The 26,198-nt window shown below is 52.9% G+C and overlaps 1 protein-coding gene across 1 annotated transcript; it reads left to right on the plus strand.

Annotated features, from left to right (window-relative positions):
• The first annotated feature begins 455 nt into the window (after nt 1-455).
• On the plus strand, nt 456-16,252 carry ARHGAP25 (Rho GTPase activating protein 25). The gene is made up of 11 exons (XM_041477831.1): nt 456-806; nt 4,539-4,708; nt 5,229-5,269; nt 6,458-6,612; nt 7,723-7,930; nt 8,815-8,947; nt 9,536-9,609; nt 10,280-10,401; nt 12,074-12,258; nt 12,651-13,222; nt 14,322-16,252. Exons 1-11 carry the CDS (start codon nt 746-748, stop codon nt 14,530-14,532), a joined length of 1,932 nt encoding a protein of 643 aa, XP_041333765.1. The 5' UTR covers nt 456-745; the 3' UTR covers nt 14,533-16,252.
• Nucleotides 16,253-26,198: the final 9,946 nt, after the last annotated feature.

Genomic DNA, 26,198 nt, shown 5'->3' on the forward strand with positions numbered 1-26,198 from the left:
CCCCGGGCCGGGCTGTCCGTGTCCGGAATCCCGAGCCGGGCTGTCCGTGCCCGGAGCCCCGGGCCGGGCTGTCCGTGCCCGGGGCCCCGGGCCGGGCTGTCCGTGTCCGGAATCCCGAGCCGGGCTGTCCGTGCCCGGAGCCCCGGGCCGGGCTGTCCGTGCCCGGGGCCCCGGGCCGGGCTGTCCGTGCCCGGGGCCCCGGGCCGGGCTGTCCGTGCCGGGCTGTCCGTGCCGGGCTGTCCGTGCCCGGAGCCCCGAGCCGGGCTGTCCGTGCCCGGAGCTCCGGGCCGGGCTGTTCGTGCCCGGAGCCCCGAGCCGGGCTGTTCGTGCCCGGAGCCCCGAGCCGGGCTGTCCGTGCCCGGGGCCCCGGGCTGGGCTGTCCGTGCCGGGCTGTCCGTGCCCGGGGCAGCGCTCGGAGCTCCCAAATCCACTTCCTCAAATGCCCCGGGGAGCGGCCCCGGGCTGGGCTGGAGGGCCCTGGGCCAGGACAGCGGACAAGAGGGGGACAGGAGGGGAGCGGAGCTGGCACACGGCTGGGGGAGCAGAGCTGGGCAGGAAAGCAGGGCAGGAAAGGACTTTTTTGGGGTTTTTGCTGCTCTCAGAGGCAGGAAGCTCGCTGGCAAAGCAACGCTCGCCGAGCCGCGACCCCACGGGGCCTTCAGGGCTGGGCTCCAGCCCATCTCCAAGCTCACCTTGAGGAAGGAGATAAAAAAAAAACAAAACAAAAAGACTTTCCTGAGCCAGAATGTCCCTCAAGCTGCCACGGAACTGGGATTTCAACCTGAAGATGGACGCTGCAAAAATAGGTACGGTGAGGGCTCCTTGGTGCCGGGCAGGGCCGGGGCCGGGCCCGCCTGGGATCGTGGCCCTGTGGGGACACCTGGCCCCCGGTGCCACTTCAGAGACACGGCAGATGACCTGCAAATGATTTACAAGAAGGGATTTGCAAATTTGTCAGCGAGGGATGCTGCGGGAGCAGGGGGACGGGGGTGGATGGGGACAGTCCGGGTTTGGGGGGATTTAAAGCACGCAGGCCCCTTCTGGTGGCACAAAGCCTGGAGGGGACTGGAGGGGACAGGGCTCAGGGGTCCCAGCCCCTCTGACATCGGTGGCTTGGTGCTGGGAGCCCTCAGGGCCAGGGGACAGCCCCAGCCTGGGGTGTCCTGAGCCCCCCGGCCCCGCAGGGCTCCCGGCCCCCCTCAGGGGCTGCTCCGGCACAGGAGCCGGCCAGAGCGCCTTGGGGTGAGGGGGAGCCCTGCGGGGAAAAACCCAGAGCTGGCCCGGGCTCGGCTGCCAGGAGGGGATTTAGGGGTGATGGGGGCGTAGGGAGGGGATTTGGGGGTGATGGAGGTGTCAGGGAGGGGATTTGGGGGTGATGATGGTCAGGGAGGGGATTTAGGGGTGATGGGGGGGTCAGGGAGGGGATTGGGGTGATGATTATCAGGGAGGGGATTTGGGGTGATGATGGTCAGGGAGGGGATTTAGGGGTGATCATGATCAGGGAGGGGATTTGGGGTGATGATTATCAGGGAGGGGATTTAGGGGTGGTGATGGTCAGGGAGGGGATTTAGGGATGATCATGGTCAGGGAGGGGATTTAGGGATGATCATGGTCAGGAAGGGGATTTAGGGATGATCATGGTCAGGGAGGGGCTGCAGAGCCCAACCTGAGCCCAGCCCATCCAGAAATCCACCCTGGGCCTGGCTTTGTCCCGAGCAGAGCTGCGCCCAGCTGGTCTCTGCCTGGCCGGATTTTCCCACCAAGAAACTTGGATTTCTGTCTGAAGCCACTTTTCTGCGGGTGGCCGAGCCATTCTCTGCACACCGAGCCCCAAGGGAAGGGATGGCAGCCCCAAGTGAGGCCTGGGATGGCCCAGAAACTCCAGCTCAGGGCCATCCCACACTCGGGGGAGAAATCCCCACGGGTTATCTCAGAGGCATTCCCAGGAAAATTAATATTTTTTTTGTCCAGAGGCAGAGGGTGAAGTCAGGTCAGAAAAAAAGGCCAGGGCACACCAAGGGTGCTGGGGAGCAGAGGGTGGAGATGGGGCAGAGGCTTGAGCCTGTGTTGGGACCAGGAATTGCTTTTTTTTTGAGAAAATCTGCTTGTGGTGAAAGCCCTGGTGCTTTTTGCAGCTTCCAGCTGCTGGGTGAGCGTGAGTTTGAGTTTGTGTGAGTTTGTGTGAGTTTTTCTGTGTCTTTGTGTGAGTTTTTCTGTGACTGTGTGGGTTTTTCTATGTGAGTTTTTCTGTGACTGTGTGAGCTTTTCTGTGACTTTGTGTGAGCTTTTCTGTGACTTTGTGTGTGTTTTTCTGTGTGAGTTTTTCTATGACTTTTTGTGTGAGCTTTTCTGTGACTTTGTGTGAGTTTTTCTGTGTGAGTTTTACTGTGACTTTGTGTGGCTTTGTGTGTTTGCACTGTCTGGTGAAAGCCCTGGTGCTTTTTGCAGCTTCCAGCTGCTGGGTGAGCGTGACTTTGTGTGAATTTGTGTGAATTTGTGTGAATTTGTGTGAATTTGTGTGACTTTGTGTGACTTTGTGTGAGTTTTTCTGTGACTTTTTGTGTGAGTTTTTCTGTGACTTTGTGTGAGTTTTTCTGTGTGAGTTTTTCTGTGACTGTGTGAATTTTTCTGTGACTTTTTGTGTGAGCTTTTCTGTGACTTTGTGTGAGTTTTTCTGTGTGAGTTTTACTGTGACTTTGTGTGGCTTTGTGTGTTTGCACTGTCTCCGGGGCTGCTGTGGCTTCATTTGCAGAAATGTGAAAGTCACATTTGCAAAAGTTTGCAATATTTGCAGCTTGCCACCGCCCTCACTGGCTCCTCGTGGCCTGGGGACACTTCCCCTGCTCACCCAGCCCTGCCTGTGGCAGCGTTTGGAGAACTGCAAAAAATTGATTTCAGTGAAACAGAAATTCCCTGCTGAAACCTCTTTTCTTGTTTTTTTTTTAAGGCCAGTTCCCAGCAATGGGGGTGCCAGGGGGGGCTCCTGCCCAGGCCAAGGCTCTGGGCCAGCGGTGGCCCCGTGGCCTCTGTCCTGCACCCCTGATTTTGGGGCAGGCTGGGGGCAGCTCTCCCTGCTGGGGAGGTTTTGGAGGAAACGCCCAACCCCGGAGGCCGTTGGTGCAGGAAATGTTTTGGGGGGCACCCCCAAAGGGGCTGCTTGCCCTGGGGGGTTTGGGGAGGGGAAGTGGGGACACCCCCGGGGTGACACTGGAGCTCTGAGGGTTTTCCAGCCCAGGAAATCACCACGTGCAGACCCCAGTGAATTCCCTGCAGTCGCGGCTTTATTTTGGCCCTGCAGCCAAAAATGCAAACTCTGCCCAGCTGGGCTGGCTCTGGGGGGCTGCAGAGGCAAAAATCCCCCTGGGAGTGATCCCTGCCAGGCGTTTGCTGTCCCAGAGCATCTGGGGCTGTGCCACCAGGTGACAGGGACACTGCTCTGCCCAGTGCCAGACCTGGTGCTGTTTTTCCATCCCTGGAGATTTTCCAGCCCCACAAATGTGAGTTCTGCCCCGCTGGCACCACCCCAGAGCAAAACTGGGACCTCCAAAGCCTTTGGGTCACTCTGCTGTCACTGCTGCTCTGGAGAGGGGGCAAACCCCTCACACTCCATTAAAAAAACCCCAAAAACAGCCCCAGAAGGGTCCTGTTCTCACTCGGGAGGGAACCCACGCTGGCAGCCACTGCAGCCACTTCCTGCAACGGGGCCAGAGCCTGGCCCGTCCCTCTGTCCCCGCTCGGTGTCCCTCTGTCCCCACTCTGTCCCTCTGCCCCCACTCGGTGTCCTTCTGTCCCCACTCTGTCCTTCTGTCCCCACTCTGTGTCACTCTGTCCCCACTCTGTCCCTCTGCCCCCACTCTGTGTCACTCTGTCCCCACTCTGTGTCCCTCTGCCCCCACTCTGTGTCCCCTGTCCCCACACCTGTGTCACTGTGCCCCTGTACCCTGTGTCCCCTGTCCCCATATCCAGTGTCCCCCCACCCCTGTCCCTGTGTCCCCACACCCCTGTCGCCGTGTCACCTGTCCCCATATCCGTGTCTCTGTCCCCAGCCCGTGTTCCTGTCCCCACTCCCCTGTGGCTGTGTCCCCATCCTCAGTGTCCCCGTACAGTGTCCCTCTGTCCCCACACCCCTGGTGCTGTGTCTGCAGCCTGTGTCCCTGTCCCCAGCCCGTGTCCCCGTGTCCCCATTGCTGTGTCCCCACACCCCTGTCCCTGTCCCCAACATGTGTCCTCGTGTCCCCAGCCCCTATCCCTGTCCCCATTGCCCTGTCCCCACACCCGTCCCCCTGTCCCCGTTGCCCTGTCCCTGTCCCCACAGCCGTGTCCCTGTCCCCGTTGCCCTGTTGCTGTCCCCACACCCGTGTCTGTGTCCCCAGCCCCTGTCCCCACACCCGTCCCCCTGTCCCCGTTGCCCTGTCGCTGTCCCCACAGTCGTGTCTGTGTCCCCAGCTCGTGTCGCTGTCCCCATTGCCCTGTCCCCAGCCCGTCCCCGTGTCCCCGTTGCCCTGTGGCTGTCCCCACAGCCGTGTCCGTGTCCCCAGCCCGTTCCCGCAGTGTGGTGGCCGCGGACCCCGCTGTGCTGCCCCCTCCGCAGAAGCTGGGCTGGCTGCGCAAGCAGCGCTCCCTGGTGCGCAACTGGCAGCTGCGCTTCTTCGTGCTGCGCGGGCAGCAGCTGCTCTACTACAAGGACGAGGAGGAGGCCAAGCCGCAGGTGGGGCTGGGGGAGCCGGGGGGGCCGGGAGGGGTGACCCAGACAGAGGTGTCCCTGCCGGGGCTGTCCCCTCTGGGGGTGTCTCAGTTAGGGGTGTCCCGGTTGGGAGTGTCCCAGTTAGGGGTGTCCCCTCTGGGGGTGTCCCTGCCGGGGATGTCCCACCTGGGGGTGTCCCTGCCGGGGGTGTCCCACCTGGGGGTGTCCCCTCTGGAGCTGTCCCTGCCGGGGATGTCCTTGCCCTGGGTGTCCCCTCTGGGGGTGTCCCTGCCGTGTCCCTGCCCGGGGTATCCCCTCTGGGGGTGTCCCTGCCGGGGATGTCCCACCTGGGGGTGTCCCCAGCGATGGAAGGGATGGGAGGGCTGGGAGGGAATGTCCCAGGCCAGGCTGGGCAGGGCTTGGAGCAGCCTGGGACAGTGGAAGTGTCCCTGCCATGGCACAGGTGGCACTGGATGGGCTTTCCCCACCAGGCCGTTGTGGGATTCCATGATTCCATGAAATGATCTCCTGCAGGGCGTGGCAGGGCATTGCTGCCCCCCTGGGTGCCACCCTGGCCTGGCAGAGGTGGCACTCAGGGCTGCCTTTAGAATTGTCTTTTTTCAGTCTCCTTAGGGAGAGAAAAGTCCTTTTTGTTAATGTTATGGAGATTTTTTTTACAAGAAGAAATGGTTCTCCCGTGGTTCTCTCACAGCCAAAAGAGCACTGGCAGCTCCCACCTGTCCAAAAGTTTTCTTTCAGCATTTCCAGAAGTTTTCTCCCAAATTTGCCCTAACCCAGAACATCTGCAGCTGTGGCACTTTCTGTTCCCTGCCCATCTCAAAGTGGGAAAGGTCCAAACTCCGCTTCCCCTGCAGGTTTAACGGGGAAATGCAGAGCCAGAAGCATTTAACAAAAAAACAAAAACAAAAAAAAAACCAAAAAAAAACCCAATAAGAATGAGTCTTTTCTGCTCTTTAAATGTGTATTTTCTGCCCAGTAAATGTGTTTTTTCTGCCCTGTAAATGTGTATTTTCTGCCCAGTAAATGTCTTTTTCTGCCCAGTGAATGTATTTTCTGCCCAGTAAAGGTGTCCCTCTGCCCAGTAAATGTGTATTTTCTGCCCAGTAAATGTGTTTTTTCTGCCCTGTAAATGTGTATTTTCTGCCCAGTAAATGTCTTTTTCTGCCCAGTGAATGTATTTTCTGCCCAGTAAAGGGTTTATTCTCTGCCCAGTAAGTGTATTTTCTGCCCAGTAAGTGTATTTTCTGCCCAGTAAGTGTATTTTCTGCCCAGTAAGTGTATTTTCTGCCCAGTAAGTGTATTTTCTGCCCAGTAAGTGTATTTTCTGCCCAGTAAGTGTATTTTCTGCCCAGTAAGTGTATTTTCTGCCCAGTAAGTGTATTTTCTGCCCAGTAAGTGTATTTTCTGCCCAGTAAGTGTATTTTCTGCCCAGTAAGTGTATTTTCTGCCCAGTAAGTGTATTTTCTGCCCAGTAAGTGTATTTTCTGCCCAGTAAGTGTATTTTCTGCCCAGTAAGTGTATTTTCTGCCCAGTAAGTGTATTTTCTGCCCAGTAAGTGTATTTTCTGCCCAGTAAGTGTATTTTCTGCCCAGTAAGTGTATTTTCTGCCCAGTAAGTGTATTTTCTGCCCAGTAAGTGTATTTTCTGCCCAGTAAGTGTATTTTCTGCCCAGTAAGTGTATTTTCTGCCCAGTAAGTGTATTTTCTGCCCAGTAAGTGTATTTTCTGCCCAGTGAGTGTATTTTCTGCCCAGTAAGGTGTCCCTGTGCGCTGGCCGTGTTTCTGCAGGGGCGGCTGGCGAGCAGCCCCGCGCGGGGCAGGAGCCCTGTGTGCTGATGGCGAGCTCGCAGGCGGAGCTGGAGGAGTGGGTGAAATCCATCCGGAGGGCGCTGGGCTCGGCCTCGGGAGGTAAAACCAGGGATTTCTGTCCCGGGAATGCAGCTGGGTGGGGTTGGCTCAGAAATCCCTGGGAAATGGGGCTGAGGAGAGCCAAGGATGAACATTTCCTGGCTGGCTTCATCTTCTTCTTCAGCCTCCTTTCTGACCCTGAAAATGCTCTTGAGAAAAACTCCCATTCAGGGATAAAAGCCTTGGAAAAATGTTATTTTTCACCTGCCAAACTCCTCACCTTGTTTTCCCCTGCCTTTTCTTGCTCCCCTGGTGCTGGGGCTGCTGCAAACAGGGGCAGTGCTGAGGAGAGCCAAGGATGAACATTTCCTGGCTGGCTTCATCTTCTTCTTCAGCCTCCTTTCTCACCCTGAAAATGCTCTTGACAGCAATTCCCATTCAGGGATAAAGCCTTGGAAAAATGTTGTTTTTCACCTGCTGATTTCCTCGCTTTCCCCCTGCCTTTTCTTGCCCAGCCCATCCTTCCTGTGGATTCTGTGAATTTTGTGAATTCCATCCTTCCTGCCCCCATTTTTTCTCCACCCTCCCTGGGTCTCAGCCTCACCCTCCTCACACCCAGCCGTGGAGCTGTGCCAGGGCCTCCTCACCCTCCCAGCTGGGAATTCCTCCCCAATATCCCAGCTAAATCAATCCTCCTTCAGCTGAAGGCCATTCCCTGTGTCCTGTCCCTGTCCCCAGCCCCTCTCCAGCTCTCCTGGAAGGGGCTCTGAGCCCTCCCCTGAGCCTCAATTTGCTGTTTGCGCTTTTTGGGCCTGAAGCTGCAGTGGTATCCTTGGTTCTGGGCTGGAAAGGGATGGGAGAAAGGTTTTGCTTGGAATGGGAAGATGGGAGAAGGGTTTTGCTTGGAATGGGAAGATGAGAGAAGGGTTTTGCCTGGAATGGGAGATGGGAGAAGGGTTTTGCTTGGAATGGGAAGATGAGAGAAGGGTTTTGCCTGGAATGGGAGATGGGAGAAGGGTTTTGCTCCCTTTTCCTTGGTTCTCTCCCCTGTGAATGCAGTGAGGAGCACTGCAGACACTTCTAATGCAGTTTAGAGTTTCACACCAAAGCAGCGCAGAGTGTGGAGCACACAAACGCCACACCCCGGGCTGAGCTGTGCCCTGTCCCCAGCCGTGTTCGGGCAGTGCCTGGCACAGACCATGGCCCACGAGCAGAAGTTTGGGCAGCACCTGGTGCCCCTGGTGGTGCAGAAGAGCGCCGAGTTCATCCTGGAGCACGGCGTGGCCGAGGAGGGAATCTTCCGCCTGCCCGGCCAGGACAGCCTGGTCCGGCAGCTCCGCGACGCCTTCGACGCTGGCGAGAGACCCTCCTTCCACAGGTGACTCTGCTCCCCCATCCCACCCCCAGGCCCGGGGAAAAACAGCCTGTGCCACCCCCAGAGCCCTGCAGGAACCATGGACCCTGCAGAGGGGCGTGAGGGGATCCAGCAGGAACCTTCCAGAAGGGCTCAGGGAGGAGAGGGGATTCAGAAAGGCTTGAGGAAGAGGGGTGGATCCATCAGGAATCCTCCAGATGGGCTTGAGGAGGAGAGGATCTAGCAGGAACCTTCCAAAGAGGATCTAGCAGGAACCAAAGAGGAGGAGATTCAGTAGGAACCCTCCAGAAGGGTGTGAGGGGGAGAGGGGATCCAGCAGGAACTTTCCAGAAAGGCTCAAAGAGGAGAAGATCCAGCAGGAACCTTCCAGAAGTGCTTGAGGAGGAGAGGGGATTCAGAAGGGCTTGAGGAAGAGGGGTGGATCCATCAGGAATCCTCCACATGGGCTTGAGGAGGAGAGGGGATCCATCAGGAACCTTCCAGAAGGGGTTGAGGAGAAGTGGATCCATCAGGAACCTTCCAGAAGGGGTTGGGGAGGAGAGGATCCATCGGGAACCTTCCAGAAGGGCTAAAAGAGGAGAGAGAATCCAGCAGGAACCTTCCAGATGGGCTTGAGGAGGAGGTGATCCAGCAGGAACCCTCCAGAAGGGCTCAAAGAGGAGAAGATCCATCAGGAACCTTCCAGAAGGGCTCAGGGAGGAGAGAGAAGCCATCAGGAACCTTCCAGAAGGGCTTGGGGAGGAGAGGATCCATCGGGAACCCTCCAGAAGTTCACCCCCTGGCTGTGGCTCCCCTTTTCCCGTCTCCCTGTGCCCGCAGCAGCCCCCAGAGCTCAGGCAGAGCCCTGTGGGGCCCTGCTGGCCCTGAGTGTCCCTTGCTGGCTGCAGGGACACCGACGTGCACACCGTGGCCTCCCTGCTGAAGCTGTACCTGCGGGAGCTGCCCGAGCCCGTGGTGCCCTGGCTGCAGTACGAGGATTTCCTGCTCTGTGGGCAGGCTCTGGAGGCTGATGAGGCAAAGGTACAGCTGCTTTTGTTTCCAAAAAAATCAGTTCCAGTGCCAGGGCACGCTGTGAGCTGGAGGGGACAAGGGCACACAGCAGTGCCGGCCACGGGGATTTGGAATCTGGGGAGAGAAAAAGGGAAAAAATGAAAAAGAAAAACTGCCCCCAAAGGCAGTGGGGTTTCCCAGCCTGGCCACGGGGGTTTGTGAATTTTAAAGCTTCAATTTCTGCTTCTCTTTGGGGTTAAAAATGTCCTGGATGTCCACAAGGTGCTGGAGGAGACGAGGCAGGATCAGCTCTCCCCAGAGCTCGTCCACCACGGGCTGGGCTGGGGGGACCCTGCTCCTGCTGGGGCTGCCCCTCCTTGCTGAGCCCTGCAGAACATTCCCTGCAGAGATGGGGCAGCAAACCAGGAGAACCAGAGCCATGGAATGACTGAGTTTGGAAAAGATCCCCAGGGTCACCCCCCAGCCCCGTCCCCGAGTGCCACCACACGGTCTGGAGCTCTCCCAGGGCTGGGGACACCCCTCTGCCCCGGGGCTGGAGTGACCAGGAGCAGTTCTTGGGTCCTGTGCACCCTCCTGGAGCTCTTTGTCACCATTCAGGGCCACCAGGAGCTCGTGAAGCAGCTGTCCCTCCTCCCCAGAGACAACTACAACCTCCTGAGCTACATCTGCAGGTCAGTGCTCTGCACGGGGCGTGGGCAGCTCAGCTTTGGTGCTGGGCAGCAGAAATGGCACCCCAGGGGTGACCCCTCCAGGCAGAGCCTCCCTGAGCTGAGCTCTGCTTCCCTTCGAGGCACCAGCTCCTGGTTTTTGCAGAGGAGAATTCCAGCCCCTGGGATAAACCCCCTGGGAATGTCTGAGCACGAATCACCACCCTCAAACTCACTCACAAATCCCTGGGAACTCAAACCAGGTGTAGCTTTCCTGGTTTTGGTTTTTTAATTTTTTTTTTTTTTTAATTTTTTTGGTTGTTGTTTGTTGTTTTTGTTTGTTTGTTTGTTTGTTTGTTTTTTGTTTTGTTTTTGGGGTTTTTTTTTTCCAAGAAGGTTTTCTTTCCTTGTTTTTTTTTTTTTTTTTCCACAAAAGCCTTCTGCACCAAAACCTCCAGGTTTCACCCAGCCTGGGTGGGGATTTGGGGAAGGGATTTCTTTCCTTTCTGCTCTAAGGGCAGCAGCTCCTCTCGTGCTGGTTTTCATTCTGCTACCAGTCCTGAGCCCGAGTGTCTCTGTCCTTGTGGCTGAGAGCAAGAGCTGGTCAGGAGGATGAATCAGGATTTTTTTCACCAGGATGTTTTGCCACCTCCCACCTCTGAAATGTGAACTACTCTCTCTGGAATTCTGGCAGGTTTCTCTATGAAATCCAGCTGAACTCCAGCGTCAACAAGATGAGCGTGGACAACCTGGCCACAGTGATTGGGGTGAACCTGCTCAGGCCCAGGGTGGAGGACCCTGCAGTCATCATGAGAGGTAAAAGGGACCCCTGGAGTAACTGCAGTATCCTGGAGGACATTTCCATTTTGAGGCATTTGGAGTAACTGCAGTATCCTGGAGGATATTTCAATTTTGAGGCATTTGGAGTAATTGCAGTATCCTGGAGGATATTTCAATTTTGAGGCATTTGGAGTAATTTCAATACCCTGGAGGATATTTCAATGTTGAGGCATCCACAACCTCCAAATTAAAGATTTTCTGTGGTGGAGCTGAAAGAAAGGCAGAAATGTGCCTGGGCAGAGTGCAGCTGTGTGCTTGTCAGGCTGTAAATGTGTTTGTGGTGACAAAAACCCCCTCAGGAACTGACAAAGTGACACAAACTGCCCTCATGGAGTTCAGCAGACTCAGGGATTTGCTGAGGTCATCTCTGCTCAGAGCAGGAAGGTGTGAAATCCTTCTTGGGGGAGCTAACTGCAGTATCCTGGAGGACATTTCCATTTTGAGGCATTTGGAGTAATTGCAGTATCCTGGAGGATATTTCAATTTTGAGGCATTTGGAGTAATTTCAATACCCTGGAGGATATTTCAATGTTGAGGCATTTGGAGTAATTTCAATACCCTGGAGGATACTTCAATGTTGAGGCATCCACAACCTCCAAATTAAAGATTTTCTGTGGTGGAGCTGAAAGAAAGGCAGAAATGTGCCTGGGCAGAGTGCAGCTGTGTGCTTGTCAGGCTGTAAATGTGTTTGTGGTGACAAAAACCCCCTCAGGAACTGACAAAGTGACACAAACTGCCCTCATGGAGTTCAGCAGACTCAGGGATTGCTGAGGTCATCTCTGCTCAGAGCAGGAAGGTGTGAAATCCTTCTTGGGGGAGCAGAGGAAACTCAGAGAAATGTGGGTGCTCCTTTAATTTTATATTGGATTATATATATATATTTTTTTTTTTTACTTAGATATACTCTCTCACTGAGAGTTGTTTTAAAATTTTTTCTTCTATTTTTAGTCTTTTGTGAAGGGGAGATAATATAGATGTTATAATTTCTGTTATTACAATTAGAAGTTAATTATTTTTTAATGACAATATATTATAAGTGGTTTTTGCTTTATTAGTTTTACACTATGTTTTTTGCTTTATTAGTTTTACACTATTAGTTTTACACTGTGTTGTAAATGTTTTAAAGTCAATAATTTAAAATCACTTTTTGTGGGTCTCATTATAATGTATTTTTTATACTTCTATTTTTAGAAAATATTTAGTCTTATTTTTTGAAACTTGCTTTCAGTTTAATTTTTCTTTTTCAACAACGTTTGTCATATTTGATGGTATTTTTAAGTCAGTATTTTGCATCTTAAGGTTTGTATGTAGATGTACACGGTGTGAGCCTTCTGTCAGGTTTTGAGATTTTTTCCACAAACCCATTTCCCACGCTTTTACTTCATTTTTCTTCGTGGCCCTGCTCCTTTTTTCTGTCCCATCTCCATTTCAGAGAGCAAAGGCAACGTTTGTCTTATTTTATGGTATTTTTAAATCAGTATTTTGCATCTTAAGGTTTGCCTATAGACATACACGATGTGAGCCTTCTGTCAGGTTTTGAGATTTTTTCCACAAACCCATTTCCCACGCTTTTACTTCATTTTTCTTCGTGGCCCTGCTCCCTTTCAGGGCTCCCCTGGCCCTGCCCTGAGCCTCTCTGCTCCCCCAGGCACGCCCCAGGTGCAGAGGGTGATGACGGTGATGATCAGCCACCACCAGCAGCTCTTTCCCCCCTCCAAGGACGTGCCTCCCTCCCCACCTGCCCCAAAAAACGAGAAGAAAGCTCCTGTCCCTCGCAGCTCCGTGGGCTGGGGAGCTGCAGAGGACCCCAGAGGTTCCACCCAGAGGCAGAGGGTAAGGCTGGGTTTATTCCCCAATAAATTCGTTAAACGCGCGGTTAATTGTGGCAGGCTCTGACAGCTCAGAGAAGCATTTGCTATTTATAGGTTCAAAAGCTCTGTCTGTCACCCCTGGAATATTTACATCAGGAAAATGATGTAGATAAACTTCCCGCTTTCCTGTGGAAAATCTGCTGCTCTGGGGAGTTTGAGAACTCCCGAAGCTTTTTGGCCTGAGCACATGAAACCTTTCCAGCTCAGGCTGGTGAGGGGAAAACATTGAGGCTTAAAGGCTTTTCTTCAAAGGGATCCCTGCAAAAATCGTAAATGTGGTGCAATTCAAAGTGGGTTTCAATGGAAAAGTGTGGCCAAGGTGCCCTTTGTAAAGCTGTGCCCTGTCTGCTCCAGGGCTCTGCTCTCCAGAGGGATCACCCCAACTCCAGCAGCACCCCATGCCCAGCTGCCACCTCCAGCATCCCCGGGGAGGACACAGAGCCCACAGCCACGCTGGGAACGTGGAAAACTCAGCCAAGGAAAAGAACCCAGACCTTGCCCAGCAGGAAATCCTCCCTGGCAGCTCCGGGGGACAAGGGCAGCAGGGACAGGAGTGACGTCCTCGCCAGTGACTTTTGGAAGAGCAGCCCACGCCCCGTGGCCTGCGAGGGACACAAGAGAACGTTGTCCCATGATCTCTTTAAGCTGCTGGACCTCCACAGGGCTGCAGCCTGCGAGGACAGCGTGGCAGAGAGCGGGGAGGGCAGCGGCTCCAGCCCCAGCCCGGCCAGCAGCGCCTCCGAGAAGGAATTCCTGCCCTGCTTCAGCCCCTGCCACGAGCCAAAGGAGCCTGCCAGCCCCAGCAGCAGCCCTGCTGAGGAGCCCAGGGCTGAGCAGGACAGCAGGGAGTTCCTGCAAGGCGTGATCCACAAGCTGGAGAAGGATCTGGAGGAGCAGAGGAAGGATTTCACGGGGCAGGTGGAAAGGTAACTGCAGGAGCAGCTGGTGCTGTGCCAGAAACACTGCACAGCTCATTCACCAGCAGGGTATGCAGGAGGTCACAGAAGTGGTCCATAATAAAACACAGCTTTTAGCAGGCTGTCTGAAAATCTGTGTGCTGCACTGCACGAGTTGGGTGATGTGTTATCCCAGCATCAATGCTCTGGGTGATGTGTTATCCCAGCATCAATGCTCTGGGTGATGTGTTATCCCAGCATCAATGCTCTGGGTGATGTGTTATCCCAGCATCAATGCTCCACAGCTCCTACACATCATTCAGTGGCACTGCAGTGTTCCTGCAGTCCTTTGCACAATTCCTGTCATCATTCCTGTTATTGCCACAGCATTGGACCATCAGACTCTCCAGAATTCACCAGCAGCATTTGTCACACTGTTGGCTGTAACCATCAGCCCCACATATTGTTATTATATTTGATTATATCCCATTATCAATACACATGTATTAATTTATTGATTTATTGGATCGAGTTATGTGGCCACTGAAGGGCTCAGGGCAGCACCTCTGGCTTGTCTTGGTGCTGCGGGAGTCTGAGGTCAGACTCCCTGGGAGCCAAATGATTTCCCAGCCCTTTTTCAATCCAGTCCAATCCAACCCAATCCAATCCAACCCAATCCAACCCAATCCAATCCAACCCAACCCAATCCAATCCAATCCAATCCAATCCACTCCAACCCAATCCAACCCAACACAATCTAACCCAACACAATCCAACCCAACCCGACCCAACCCAACCCAATCCAATCCAACCCAATCCCACCCAGTCCCATCCAATCCAATCCAACCCAATCCCACCCAGTCCCATCCAATCCAACCCAATCCAACTCACTCCAATCCAACTCAATCCAACCCAATCCAACCCAATCCAATCCAGTCCAGTACAACCCAACCCAATCCAATCCAATCCAATCCAACCCAATCCCACCCAGTCCAATCCAACCCAATCCAACCCAATCCAATCCAATCCAGTCCAGTACAACCCAATCCAACCCAATCCAATCCAATCCAATCCAATCCAATCCCACCCAGTCCAATCCATGCCTCTCATGCTCTGTTTCCCTTTGCAGCCTCCAGAAGGAAAACTATGAGGTGTGGGCCAAGGTGGTGAGGCTGAACCAGGAGCTGGAGCAGGAGAAGAAGAGGAGTGAGGAGCTGGAGCTGAGGCTGATGAACGCAGAGTGCTCGCGGGAGGAGCTGGAGAGGAAAACCAGGATGCTCGAGGAGGAGATAAAAAACTTAACTAAAGCCACGAGTCAAACTGGTGCCAAAACCAACTAGGAGGAGACACCCAGCTTTCCACAGACACCAAATGCAGGAATGCTCAGGGATTGCAGGTTCAGAGCCAGGGGCTTGTATTGTCCAGGGTCCTGCTCCTGCCACAGCCGGGGGCAGGAAGGAGAGCAGGGCTGGTTCATGCTCTGAACCAGGAAATGTCAGAAATATCCTTTAGCTTTTTTTGGGTGTGTTTACTTCAGCTCTTCTGTCAGCTGCTCAGGTTACCTGGGGAACAGGCCAACACTTCTGCTGCTCAGTTAGGATTGCACACAGAATTTTGGGTTCTGGACCCATTGTGCCTTCACAAGAAGGAACCAGAACTGTCCCTCCTGCAGCTCCGGTCTCCCTGCTGAGATACCCCGGGCAAAACATCCATGGATCCCCACACTCAGACTGGGAGGTTCCAGAGAGTCTGCCACCACTTCACAGCTGCCACTCACGAGCCTTTCCTGTGATTTCAATGACCTTGACAGAGCTGCTTCAGTGTTTGTTTAATTTTTTACCTCTGCAAGAAGCTCCTCACCAATGTGAGCGTGAGTCATTAGGGAGAAACTTCTCCCTCCAGCATGGTGGACATCTGGGCTGGAAATGCCACACGCTCCTTTCTGCAAAGATCAAAAGTGTGAAGAGGCCAATAATTCCCTCACAGCAGACTGTAATGACGTGCAAAGGCCTGGCTGAGGCTCAGAAACCCCCACGGCTGGGACAAGTGCACGTTATTTAAAATAAACTGCGCATTCCTGCGCTTCCGCTCCGATAGGCAAAACAACCCCGTGGCTGCAGGATCACAGGGACTCTTTGAAGATATTCCACCCATTAACATTTGCAGGGTTTGCAGAGGTCATCTGGGAAAGAGACTTTCCAACAGAGGTCAGGTGGGCTGGAAGTTCCTGAGAGCCTGGAGGGGAGAGAGCCACGGGCACCTTGAGCTGTAAGACAATGAGGAGTTCTTTTCTTTTTTAAAATGAGCTTTTTCCAGAGGGAGAGAACCATGGACTGCCCGTGCCAGATCTGTGAAACTGCTCCCTTTTCATCCCTGAGGGGCTGGGTGTCCTCTCTGCTCAGCCCAGAGCCTGCTCTGGATTTTCTGCACTTGCACATCTTCTGCTGGAGACCCCAGAGCGTGAGATCCCCAAAATCTGCCTGCTGCCCAGCCTGCATTTCCTGCCTCCCTCTACTTCTGCAGCCAGGCCAGGAAGCTTTTTGGGGTGGGAGCAGCAGAGAATCTCTGCTGTTCCTGGGGCAGGAGGCATTATAACCTCACGGAGGGGTTTTGGGGCCTTTCAGCTCAGCAGGTTTTGGGCACTGACTCTGGATCCCCTGCAGAGGGTGATGCTGCTCCTGCCATATAAAAGCACAACAGACTGTCTACCACTGAGAAAAAAGATCCTTTCCAGCCCTGTCCTGTAGGCTTGGAAATCTCCAAAAAGACATTTTTCACCCTTTAGCCCTCCCACTGCACCGTGAGGACACAAGAGCTTTACCAAGGTGATAACCCTGAGATCTGGCTGAGGATTTTCCTCTCCCTTTAAATGTGACATGGCTTTCCAAATTAACAACAGATCCCACTGCATCCAAAACTGTCCAGCCACGCAGTGTGGGATGAAAGCAAGACACCTTTCAGGCCATCCTTTCAGCCCCCTCACTGCATTCTTTGTGCTAGAGCAGAAAGTCTGTTCTGCTCTTCTCAGGTACTCACTAAATAAATTCATTTAGGAATTCACTCTGTTGTCTCCAAGGGTTTGGTAGGTGCGAGAGGCAAGAAAACAAAACTTTCCTTCCCACATTATTGTGTTTGGATCCGCAGCCAGTCACGCTTATTGTGGCTTATCCCCTCATATTTATCAAAGTTTTGTTTTTGGCACGATAGGAAGTTTCCTTTTTTAGCCTGGCCGCTGCCCAGAGGAGCACGTTGCTGGGGGAGGCGAGGTGGACGTGCAGGAAGTGTCCAGCCGTGGCTGAGGAGGCCTTGTCCAGGCCCCAGGAGCAGGGAGAACATGTTGTTCTCCCCAGGATTCCAGAGTGATGCAGTCCATCCTCCCTTCCTTCACGTGGGAGCTGAAAGAGACCCCCAGACCAGGCTGATTTTGGGCAGAAAACATGCCAGGCTGGGTGTACCCGCAGCTGTTCACCCAGGTGGGGAGGAAAAAGTGTCCCAGAGGCTGGCAGCAGTGCCACTGTCCCTCTTTCCCCGTGTTTTCCTGCCACCTCGCTGCAGCACCAGGATCTATGGAGCTGCAGGAAAAATAACCTGGAAAAAAGGAGGGTCCTGATGATGCCAGGGGGCACGGCGGGCAGCAGGGGCTAAGAGTTGTCCAAATGAGCTCTTTTTTGGACAAAATCATCTGTTCCAGCCCCAAACCCTGCAGGTTTAGGAGCTGGGAGATGTTCAAGCAGGCTCTGAGTGCTGGTGTTCTCCATCCTTGGAGGATTTGACTCATGCATTTACTTTGGAGGGTCCACGCTGCCAAAATCTCCCCGCATGAGGATCCCCATCAAGGGCAGGAGTTCCCCCTTTCCTCTGCAAGAGCTTCCCCAGCAGGTGATTCCCACGAGCAGGGCTGGGTTTCTCAAGAAATGAGGTTTGTATCTTCACACACAGGGGTTTTGTGGGGCAGAGCAGAGGTGGAGCTGCCCCTGCAGGACTGCAGGGTGTGCTCAGCCTTTGGGAAACAGCAGAGAATGCAGCCAGGTGAATAAAGAAGGAAATACTCAATTTTCTTTCTCCTGAGCCTCACAAAAAGCCCTTTTCACCCAGAGCCCTGTCCCTAAGGTCCCCCTGCACCCCTGTGTGGCCCAGGGCCCATCAGCAGCCGCTGGTGTGCCTTGTGAAAATTTGCTTTATCACGCGTAAAAACACGATGTGATATTCCAGCCCTCTTCACACAATGTCCCGATAAGGGGCTGGGAACAGGGCAGGTTCCTGTAATCTCAGCACCCAGGCAGAGATTTCCCCCCAGCCAGGGGGGCAGGGGCCAGGCTCCGACCTCTGGCTAACGAAATGAGGATAAATCCTGGCCTGGCAGCTGCGTCCTGAGCATGTGAGAGGTAAACCTGTCCTTTCCCTGGCAGCGTTTCCTTCCTCATCTCCCTGATAAAGGCTGGCCCAGGCTGCCATCCAGCCCGAGAGGCTCCCCTTGAGCTCCACGTGCTCTGGGTGAGATCCACACTCAACCCCTCGGGCCACCGGGGGCTTTTGAGTCTTTTCAGCGACACCTTTACCCTGCCCGTCCCTTCCCGGAGCTCCAGGGATGCATTTCTGAGCGCTCTCAAGTGCTCCCTTCACACGCATCCACATTTCTGATGCCACTAAAAGTCTGGTGCTGGTTTGAAGTGCTGAGAGCTCTATGGAAATGCCTTTCCAAAAGGAGTCAGGAGGTCAGCCAAGCACCCCAAGGACAGTTGTTCCCAACACAGCAGCTACAGACAGCGCTGAGGAGGGAAAGGTCAAAACATCCACTGCAAACTGGAGTGTTGTCACGCCCTGGGAAGGGATGTTTCCACTGGGGGGCTGGGAATGTGGTGCTCCCTTCTCTATCCCTCCTAGCCGGGGTAAAGAAAGCTCTGTAAAATGTGAAACAGGGGGAAAAAAATCACATTTACACTTTGCAGGACAGGTGGGACACGTGTTTAGAGATTCATTGCATCCTCAGAGCTGGATCTGTCCCCTTGCTGGCAGTGAAGGGTGTGGGGTCAGGGGTGGCACAGGGATGGAAATGCAGATTAAACTGCTGGCACCCTCCTGACCTGCTCCTGCTCACCCAGACCTCCAGCCCCACTGGTGAGGGCAAGCTTTCAAAAGAAATGGCTTTTAAAACGAAAATTGCAGCTGAGCCTTTGCTCCGTTTGTCAGGTGGTGCCAGCAGGGCTCAGGCTGCTCCGTGCTTCCCCTGCTTGGGCTCCTCATCCTCGCTGGGCTCTGGGAGCAGAGCAGGGAGCCCTGGGCCACGGTCCTGCACCAGGATCCTGCACCCGAGAGCTCAAACCAAGCTGGTTCTGTCTGTCTGTCTGTCCCAGCCTGCACCTGAGAGCTCAAACCAAGCTGGTTCTGTCTGTCTGTCTGTCCCAGCCTGCACCTGAGAGCTCAAACCAAGCTGGTTCTGTCTGTCTGTCTGTCCAAATCTGCACCCGAGAGCTCAAACCAAGCTGGTTCTGTCTGTCTGTCTGTCCAAATCTGCACCTGAGAGCTCAAACCAAGCTGGTTCTGTCTTTCTGTCTGTCCCAGTCTGCACCTGAGAGCTCAAACCAAGCTGGTCCTGTCTGTCTGTCTGTCCCAGTGAAGGCCAGGCCGTGGGGGTGGCAGATTTTTGCTTTTCCCGAGGGCACAGAGGGGATGGAGCCTCTGGAAACGCCTGCAGGGCGCACAGAGCAGAGCCAGAAGGAGCTGGGGGTCCTGAGTCCCCGCTTGGGGTAAAAGATTAGTGATGGTGACTTGGTCAGCAGGCTCGGCCCCTCCTTTCAGCGGGTTTGGGCTGAAGGTTTGGGCCAGCACCTTCACCCCGGGGATGCTGAGGGGCAGCACGGGCAGGCCAGCAGCTGGCAGTGGGCACGGAGCTGCAATTCCTCATTCCCAGAGGTTTTCCTGTGTCCCAGCGGCTCCTTGTCTGTGGGCAAGGCCAGGCTGAGGCAGCTCTGAGCAGGGTTAGTGCAGCTCTGGAGCTCATTAGTGCTGTGCCCCGAGCTCTGCCCCGCTCCCCTGCCATTAACTCCCTGCTCATTATCTCCAACGCACTAATTAGGGCCCGCGGAGGAAGCACAAGGCGCACAATCGATATTATTGGGCCAAATTTGCAGCTGGTGTAAGTTGTCAGTGGGCAGAGAAGGAGAAATCCCAAGGGGAAAGGAGGCAGCTGGGGCACTGTGGATGGTGGAAGCTGCTGCTTTCCCTGCCAGAGGAGCATCAAAAATGGTGCAAAGCTCCAGGGAATATTTGGGATGGCGGGCTGCTTTTGCATGGTGTCGCTGTTTTGCGTCTGGTTCAGCAGTAACCGACTGCTGAAAGTCAAAATTGAATAATTTCTGCCCTTCCCAGCCTCTGCATCAGCCCCTGGGTCTGCAGGAGGGTGGGCTCACATTCCTGTGGATCAACAGGAGGGACCCAAAGCCCACCCAGTGCCACCACGGCAGGGACAGTGCCACTGTCCCAGGTGCTCCAAGTGTCCAGCCTGGCCTTGGGCACTGCCAGGGATCCAGGGCAGCCCCAGCTCCTCTGGGCACCTGTGCCAGGGCCTGCCACCCTGCCAGGGAACAATTCCTTCCCTATATCTAACCTAACTTTATTTAATCTAACAAATTTTAACACAAATTCCATAAAATTTTATAAATCTTAACAACACAATTCCTTATTTAACCGAACTGATTTTAACACAAATTTTTACCAAAGCTGGCCGTGCTAAAAGCAGCCAGAGCTGGGTCAGAGCTGCAGCTCTGCCCTCCCAAAACTTTGCATCCCCAGCGTGCCCACAGCCCTGGTGACAGCTCAGGAAACGGATTCCACCAAATCCCACAACAACTGATGGGAGCTGCTCTAATCTCTGGCAGATAAGGAGTTGCTACAGCAAAGCCAACATAACCCTGAGCTGCCTGGCAGGCCGGGCTGTTGTTTAGCTGCTGTTGCTAGCCAGCTACTGTACCTGATTGCAGAGACCACCCCGCTCCAAACCCTTCACTGAACTCCACACATTCATTTTCAACACCTTGTGAAGCTCCCAGCCTGGACAGGCTCAGCCACACAGAGCTGAAGGACATTGTGTGGGCAGCTGGAGAGCTGCAGGGAGCATCCCTCAGCCCTGCTCCCCTCAGCCTCCTTAGAATGTCAATATTGGATATTCCTTCCTCTTAATATTGGATATTCCTTAATATTGGATATTCATTACTGTTAATATTGAATATTCCTTACTGTTACTATTGGATATTCCTTCCTGTTAATATTGGATAAATGCTGCTGCAGCATTTATTCCAGCTAAACCCAGCTGAATTAAGACACAGAGTGTTGTCTCTGTTGGTCATCACAGAAAGCAAAATATTTGGAGACAGGGAACAGGCCAACACCCTCCTGTTCAGGAAGCATTGCTCCGTGCCACGGAAATCCATTCCTCTGGTATAGTTTCCTTTATTGCCGCCTTGCTGATTGCTTTTATCCCTCCTATTTCCTGTCTTTACTTTAAAAGTACAACCAGAATCTTGCTAAGCCATTGAAATGCTGGGCAGGAGGTGGATCAGCTCGTGCTGGGAACAGAACCACTGAACATGTCCTTGGGGGCAGAGACACCTGGGTGACTGCTGGGCCACGCCAGGGCTCAGCCCCAAAGCCTCCACGTGCAGGAAAACCCCAGCACACCCAGGACATCCCACCCAGGAGAATCCCACCATCACCCAGGAAATCCCACTGAGGAAAATCCCACCAAGGAAAATCCCACAGAGGAAAATCCCACTGAGGAAAATCCCACCCAGGAAAATCTCACCACTATCCAGGAAATCCCACTGAGGAAAATCCCACCATCACCCAGGAAATCCCACCCAGGAAAATCCCACCCAGGAAATCCCACTTTGGAAAATCCCATCACCACCCTGCACGGGTCAGTACAGGGGGAAAACCTCAGCATTTCTCCTTTAACACCAGAGCAGCAGTCGGGAGGAAGAGGAGGGTGATGTTTCGTGGCTGTTTTCTGCTCCCTGTGACACAGCTCCTCCCTGCTGCCCTGACATTGCCTGGGCTGCAAACACCCAGCTGTGGCCAAAGGCACCCATACCCAACAATAACATCTGCACATCATAAACCTCCTCTTCCAAGGGGTGCTGATAAGAATTTCCATTTTTAGTCGAGGGCAAATGAACCGTTCAGCCTTTCTTTGTTGCTGCTGCACTTGAAGAGGGAGCAGAAGCTAATTTTTTAGCTTTTCCTGTAAATAATGCATTAATGAAGACAGATGGGTCAGCAACATAAACAAAAGCTCTATCTCAAGCTGGTTTTGTTCTGGTTTTGTTTCCCAATATAGTAAGCAAATCACCACCACCCCAGTTCCCATCCTATTAACAGTGTTTGCACTCCAAATGTTGAACTGGGTTATAAGGAAGTTTAAATTAACACTGGGCTGTAGTTTTTCAAATGTTTGAAGCAGATGTTCAAGTGCCACGAAATCTTCCTTTTTTTTTTTTCTTTCTTTTTTTTCCCCCCTCTCTAAAATCCCAGTAGATTTTGCAGGGCTTTGGCTCAATGTGTGTCACAGAAAATCCTAAACTCCAGCTCTGCCATCGTGCTGTGGGTAACCCAGGCACCAGCCTGCCTGGGGCTGTCAAAAATCACATTTTCCTTTGGGAATTCTGCACTGCTGCAGGCTCTGGTTTGCCTTGCTCCCTGAGCAGAGCAGTAGCTTTGGGGAGGAGAAATTTGGAATAGGTTCTGGCTGCTGCTTCAGATGATTTTTCATCTGAAAAAATGAGGTTTGGGGAGGTTCACCTCATGCCTTTAGAGGGTGCTGCTCACCTGGCAGGGCACAGAGATCTGGAAAGAGATGCGGCCACAATATTGAGGAATGTCATTTTCCCCCAAAGGTTGGCATTTGGGCACCCCAAACGGGATGGGCAGGGGCAGGGAGAGGGGTGCCCTGCTCTCCTGGCTGAACAGCTCCCTGTGAGCAGGCTCTCAGAGCACCCCAAAGAGCCCAGAGCAAGGCAGGGCCAGGAGAACCCTGCTGAGCTGGCAGGTGTGGCCCTCCAAAATTGGGAATGTGCATCCTGCATCAGCTGCCCTGCAGAGAGAGCCTGGAGCCCGGGCACAGCCCAGGGAGGAACAACCCAGGGAGGCTCTGGGCACAAATCTATTTGAGGAACTGTGGCCCACGTGCAGAGAGCTCCCAGATAGGGATCCCTCAAGGGAACCTCAGCCTTCCAAGTGCTTGGTGACATCTGCCCTGGGTGCTGAGTGTTGGCTCAGCAGACACAGCTGTCACTGTGCTCGCACAGCCCAGCAGGGAGGTTCATGCCTTGAGGTTCAGGCTCTCCTGGAGGCTCTGTGTGTGTGGATTTAAGAGCAGCAAAGCTCTTCCCTCAGCTCCCTCGCTGAGCTGCTCTCCAGCCTCTTCCTCTCTGGGATTGTTTGTTTTTCTCCCACCCCTTTGCCTGCTCCTGCCTGCATAGCCTGAAAGCTCTGCCTGGAATTTCATACAGCATCCAGCAAACAAGGGGCTGCACAGCTGCTCACAATTTCATACATGTTCACCTAGAAACACATGAAGGCAAAAATCCTTCTGATGCTGATGATTTTGGTGAGACAGGGCTGCTTTAGCGGCTCACAATAATTCAGAGATGGATGGATGGATGATGGATGATGGATGGATGGATGGATGGATGGATGGATGGATGATGGATGATGGATGATGGATGGATGGATGGATGGATGGATGGAGGATGGATGGATGGATGGATGGATGGATGGATGAATGGATGGATGATGGATGATGGATGGATGGATGGATGGATGGATGGATGGATGGATGATGGATGGAGGATGGATGGATGGATGATGGATGGAGGGATGGATGGATGGATGATGGATGGATGATGGATGGATGGATGGATGGATGGATGGAAAGGTTAATACTTCCACAGTGAAGCCATATTTTCCCAAACCTTTCTAAAATTAAGATTGAATTGAAGATTTCAGTCAAACATCTGCTAATATGCTGAGATGAAATAGATCAGAAATGAAAGGAGAATCAATGCACACCCGAATTTAATGTGACAAATAAAGTCTTTTAGAAACAGAAGTCACAGTACTAATGTGGATGGATGGATGGAAGGAAGAACATAGAAACAAAGAAAATGAAAACATGCAGTGGAACAGTTTTTCAGGGACTTGGAACATTTTTTCAGGGACTCCTGGGACTCCCAGCTTGGCAGCCCTGGCTCTTGTCACACCCTCACCCTGTTGTTTGTGAGTGTTGTGTCTACTTGGACAGGGGCTTTAAAGCCAAACACTTCTGAACTAGCAGAAACAGCCTTGATTTGCTGCTTGGGGAAAACTCTTTAGGAAATAAGTGTCCCCCTGTTTTTTTGCTCTGAACTCTGTCATTGAACTGCATGAACATCCAAGAAATGCCTTTGCATGGTTATGGTGCAAAGGGAGGATTTTGCTCACGAAGCAGCTGTGGAGCCCTGACAGACACCCCTGACAAATGGAACACCACTCCCACGAGTTCTGATCTCAGGTGCAGCTGAAGGATTCAATGCTCAGTTTTCTCCCAGAATAGCACAATGAGACACAGCTTTACTCCCTTCCCCACAAACTCTGGCTGAAATTCTCCTCCCTCAGCAGGACAGACCTCATTTCTTCATGAAGAAAAGTTACATCAACAGCCTGGCTGCCCCTAGTTCTGAAGGAGCACCTTTGGTGTTTAGTGACAATTTTACTGATCTTGTAGAAGTTCACACATGCAGCTGATCAAATGACACATGGCCTGTGTTTGCTTTGTACCTGAACACTCCACAGACTCTGCTGTGCTCCAGCAAACCTCTGCCAGACAAGGACAGAGAGTGAGTCTGACAGACACAGAGGGCAGGCACTGCTCTGCTTTCCGGTCCCTTGAGAATTTACAGTGAGACTTCACATATTTATGGGCGATTGCAGGGGGTTATTTATTGTTTTTGAGGCCCAGCTTTCCCTGCAGCCTGTTCAGAGCCATTGGTGCAGTCAGGGAAGGACAGGGGAAGGCAGGGAGGGCAGATCTCTGCCACGGCAGCGCCCGCAGAAATGAGATGATAAAAGCAAATGTCGGATTATCTCCCTAATGCTGGATTATCACTCCTAACAAGGTGAATGGCTTGTCTTGGCAAATGGCTTCAGAAGAATCGTGGATGGTTTTGAAAGGGTCTGTGTGGTCACACTTCAAGCGCTGGCTGCTGCAGCTGATGTCAGCAGAGCAAATGTCACACCTCCCCGAATTCCTGCAGCGTGCCATGAGCCACGGGCCCTGATTGCAGAGTGGCTCGGGGGAAAGGTCTCTCAGGGGTGTCACTCACTCACAGGGTGAGGAATAAAGCAATGTCACAGCCCAGGGTGCGGGCCACTATCTGCAGACTGCATAACTCTACAATAAACTACACAGCTGAGCACTTAGGGCTGTGATAGCCCCGCGAGAGGAGCTGTAAATTGGATGAGACCATACTCCAAACTCCACTGAAACCACTGCAGTGAGGGAGCAGCTCTGCAGGAGAGGGGCTAACTGAGCCGTGTGGAACTTACAAGTACCCAAGAAGTCAGCAGCCTCGCTCTCTGTGCCACACAACTCAACAGGGAGATTCCGTGTGAAGTAGGATCAGTTTTATCCAAGTGGGATTACACACGAGCACAAAAATAAAACATTCTGTATTCTACATTATATTACAAAGGCAGGCAGTCAATAAATAGGTCAATAAATTATGGGAAGCACAGAAGAGTATGTGTGGAAATGGGTGAAATTGGGTTTAGCTGGTGCGTGATAAAGCCTTGGGTGTTCATTCCCATGAAGTGTTGGAGTGATTCTTTCAAAGACCCTTATCACCTCCAGGGAAGATAACTTTCCCTTAAAAGTGTAAAACAGATGCAGGGACAGTACAGTAGGCTCTGCTACAGGCTAAAAGAGTCAACATCACTTACACTTTCCCAAGAATCTGACAAATTTGCAGCTTAGTATAAATAAAGTGACGGGTCTATTGTTTCTCAGCTCCGACACCTCCTTATCACCACGATTTGTTGCAGAAGAGTGGTGGAAACATGGCATGTGACTCCATCTGAAGAGTCTGGGGGGAGGAATATCCCTGTGAATCGACAATTCTGCACTTACAGAAGGGGAAGATGCTCGTGTCCCAGTGGCACCAAGGACTCTGCTGTTCTGCCTGGCACTGCTGGGCCATTCCAGTGGGATTGAGCATCTCATGGGATTTGCTGGCTGGGAATGGGCACTGCTTCTTAGCTGGTAGGAATTTCAAGGACAATTTTAGCTGCTGCAATTCCAAGGGTGCAGGAAATTTATTGCACTTCCTTCTGCCACCTAAAGCTCTGGCCCTTGAGAGCCAACCCAGGGCTGCTGCAGCAGCAAAGCCAGAGCTGCCTCAGAGTGATTTTGCAATAAACCTGCACAGGGGGAATTTCTTGCCTTGGCCTTTGCCTAGCACTGCTCCTGGGCCATCTGCTTTCTTAAGGAAGATGGGAAAGGGAATGGTGCCCTTCTGCTCCAGAGGCCAAATCATCCCTGCCAGTTGCCTTTGACTGAAACGGGCAAAGAGTGAAGAAAGTATTAAGAAAAAAGGAAAACAAACCACCTTGTTTGTGCCTTAGTGATTCAGAAGCTTGAGAATTATCAGGATGCAAGATCTACAGAGAAAAATTAAGAAAAAAATGAGCATATAAAGACCTTTATGAAGATATTACAGAACACTGAACAATCTAGGTGTGATTGCCCATCACTCTGGTATCTTTAACAGCTCTGGAAAGCCCTGGAGATGCCAATCAACATCGATAAAGTACAAAAATATGCCTTTATTTCCATGAATTTGGACGTGCCCTTTTGGCACCAAGAGCCCTCCCAAACAATCCAGTGATCAGCTCCATGCCCTGGCAGGAGGAGAGACTCAGTCGCGATCTGGACAGAGAAGAGCAGCGAGAAGGAAGCAAAGGAACAAAATATACA

This window comes from Pyrgilauda ruficollis, unplaced genomic scaffold (genome assembly GCF_017590135.1).
Source record: "Pyrgilauda ruficollis isolate IOZ18807 unplaced genomic scaffold, ASM1759013v1 scaffold416, whole genome shotgun sequence".
Lineage (NCBI taxonomy): Eukaryota > Metazoa > Chordata > Aves > Passeriformes > Passeridae > Pyrgilauda > Pyrgilauda ruficollis.

Excerpts from the sequence above, each read along its gene's own strand:
- ARHGAP25 (XM_041477831.1), top strand. The coding sequence starts at position 746 with ATGTCCCTCAAGCTGCCACGGAACTGGGATTTCAACCTGAAGATGGAC. Across the intron at positions 807-4,538 it reads GATGGACGCTGCAAAAATAG|CCCGTTCCCGCAGTGTGGTG; the intron begins GTACGGTGAGGG and ends CCGTGTCCCCAG. Across the intron at positions 7,931-8,814 it reads GAGAGACCCTCCTTCCACAG|GGACACCGACGTGCACACCG; the intron begins GTGACTCTGCTC and ends TGCTGGCTGCAG.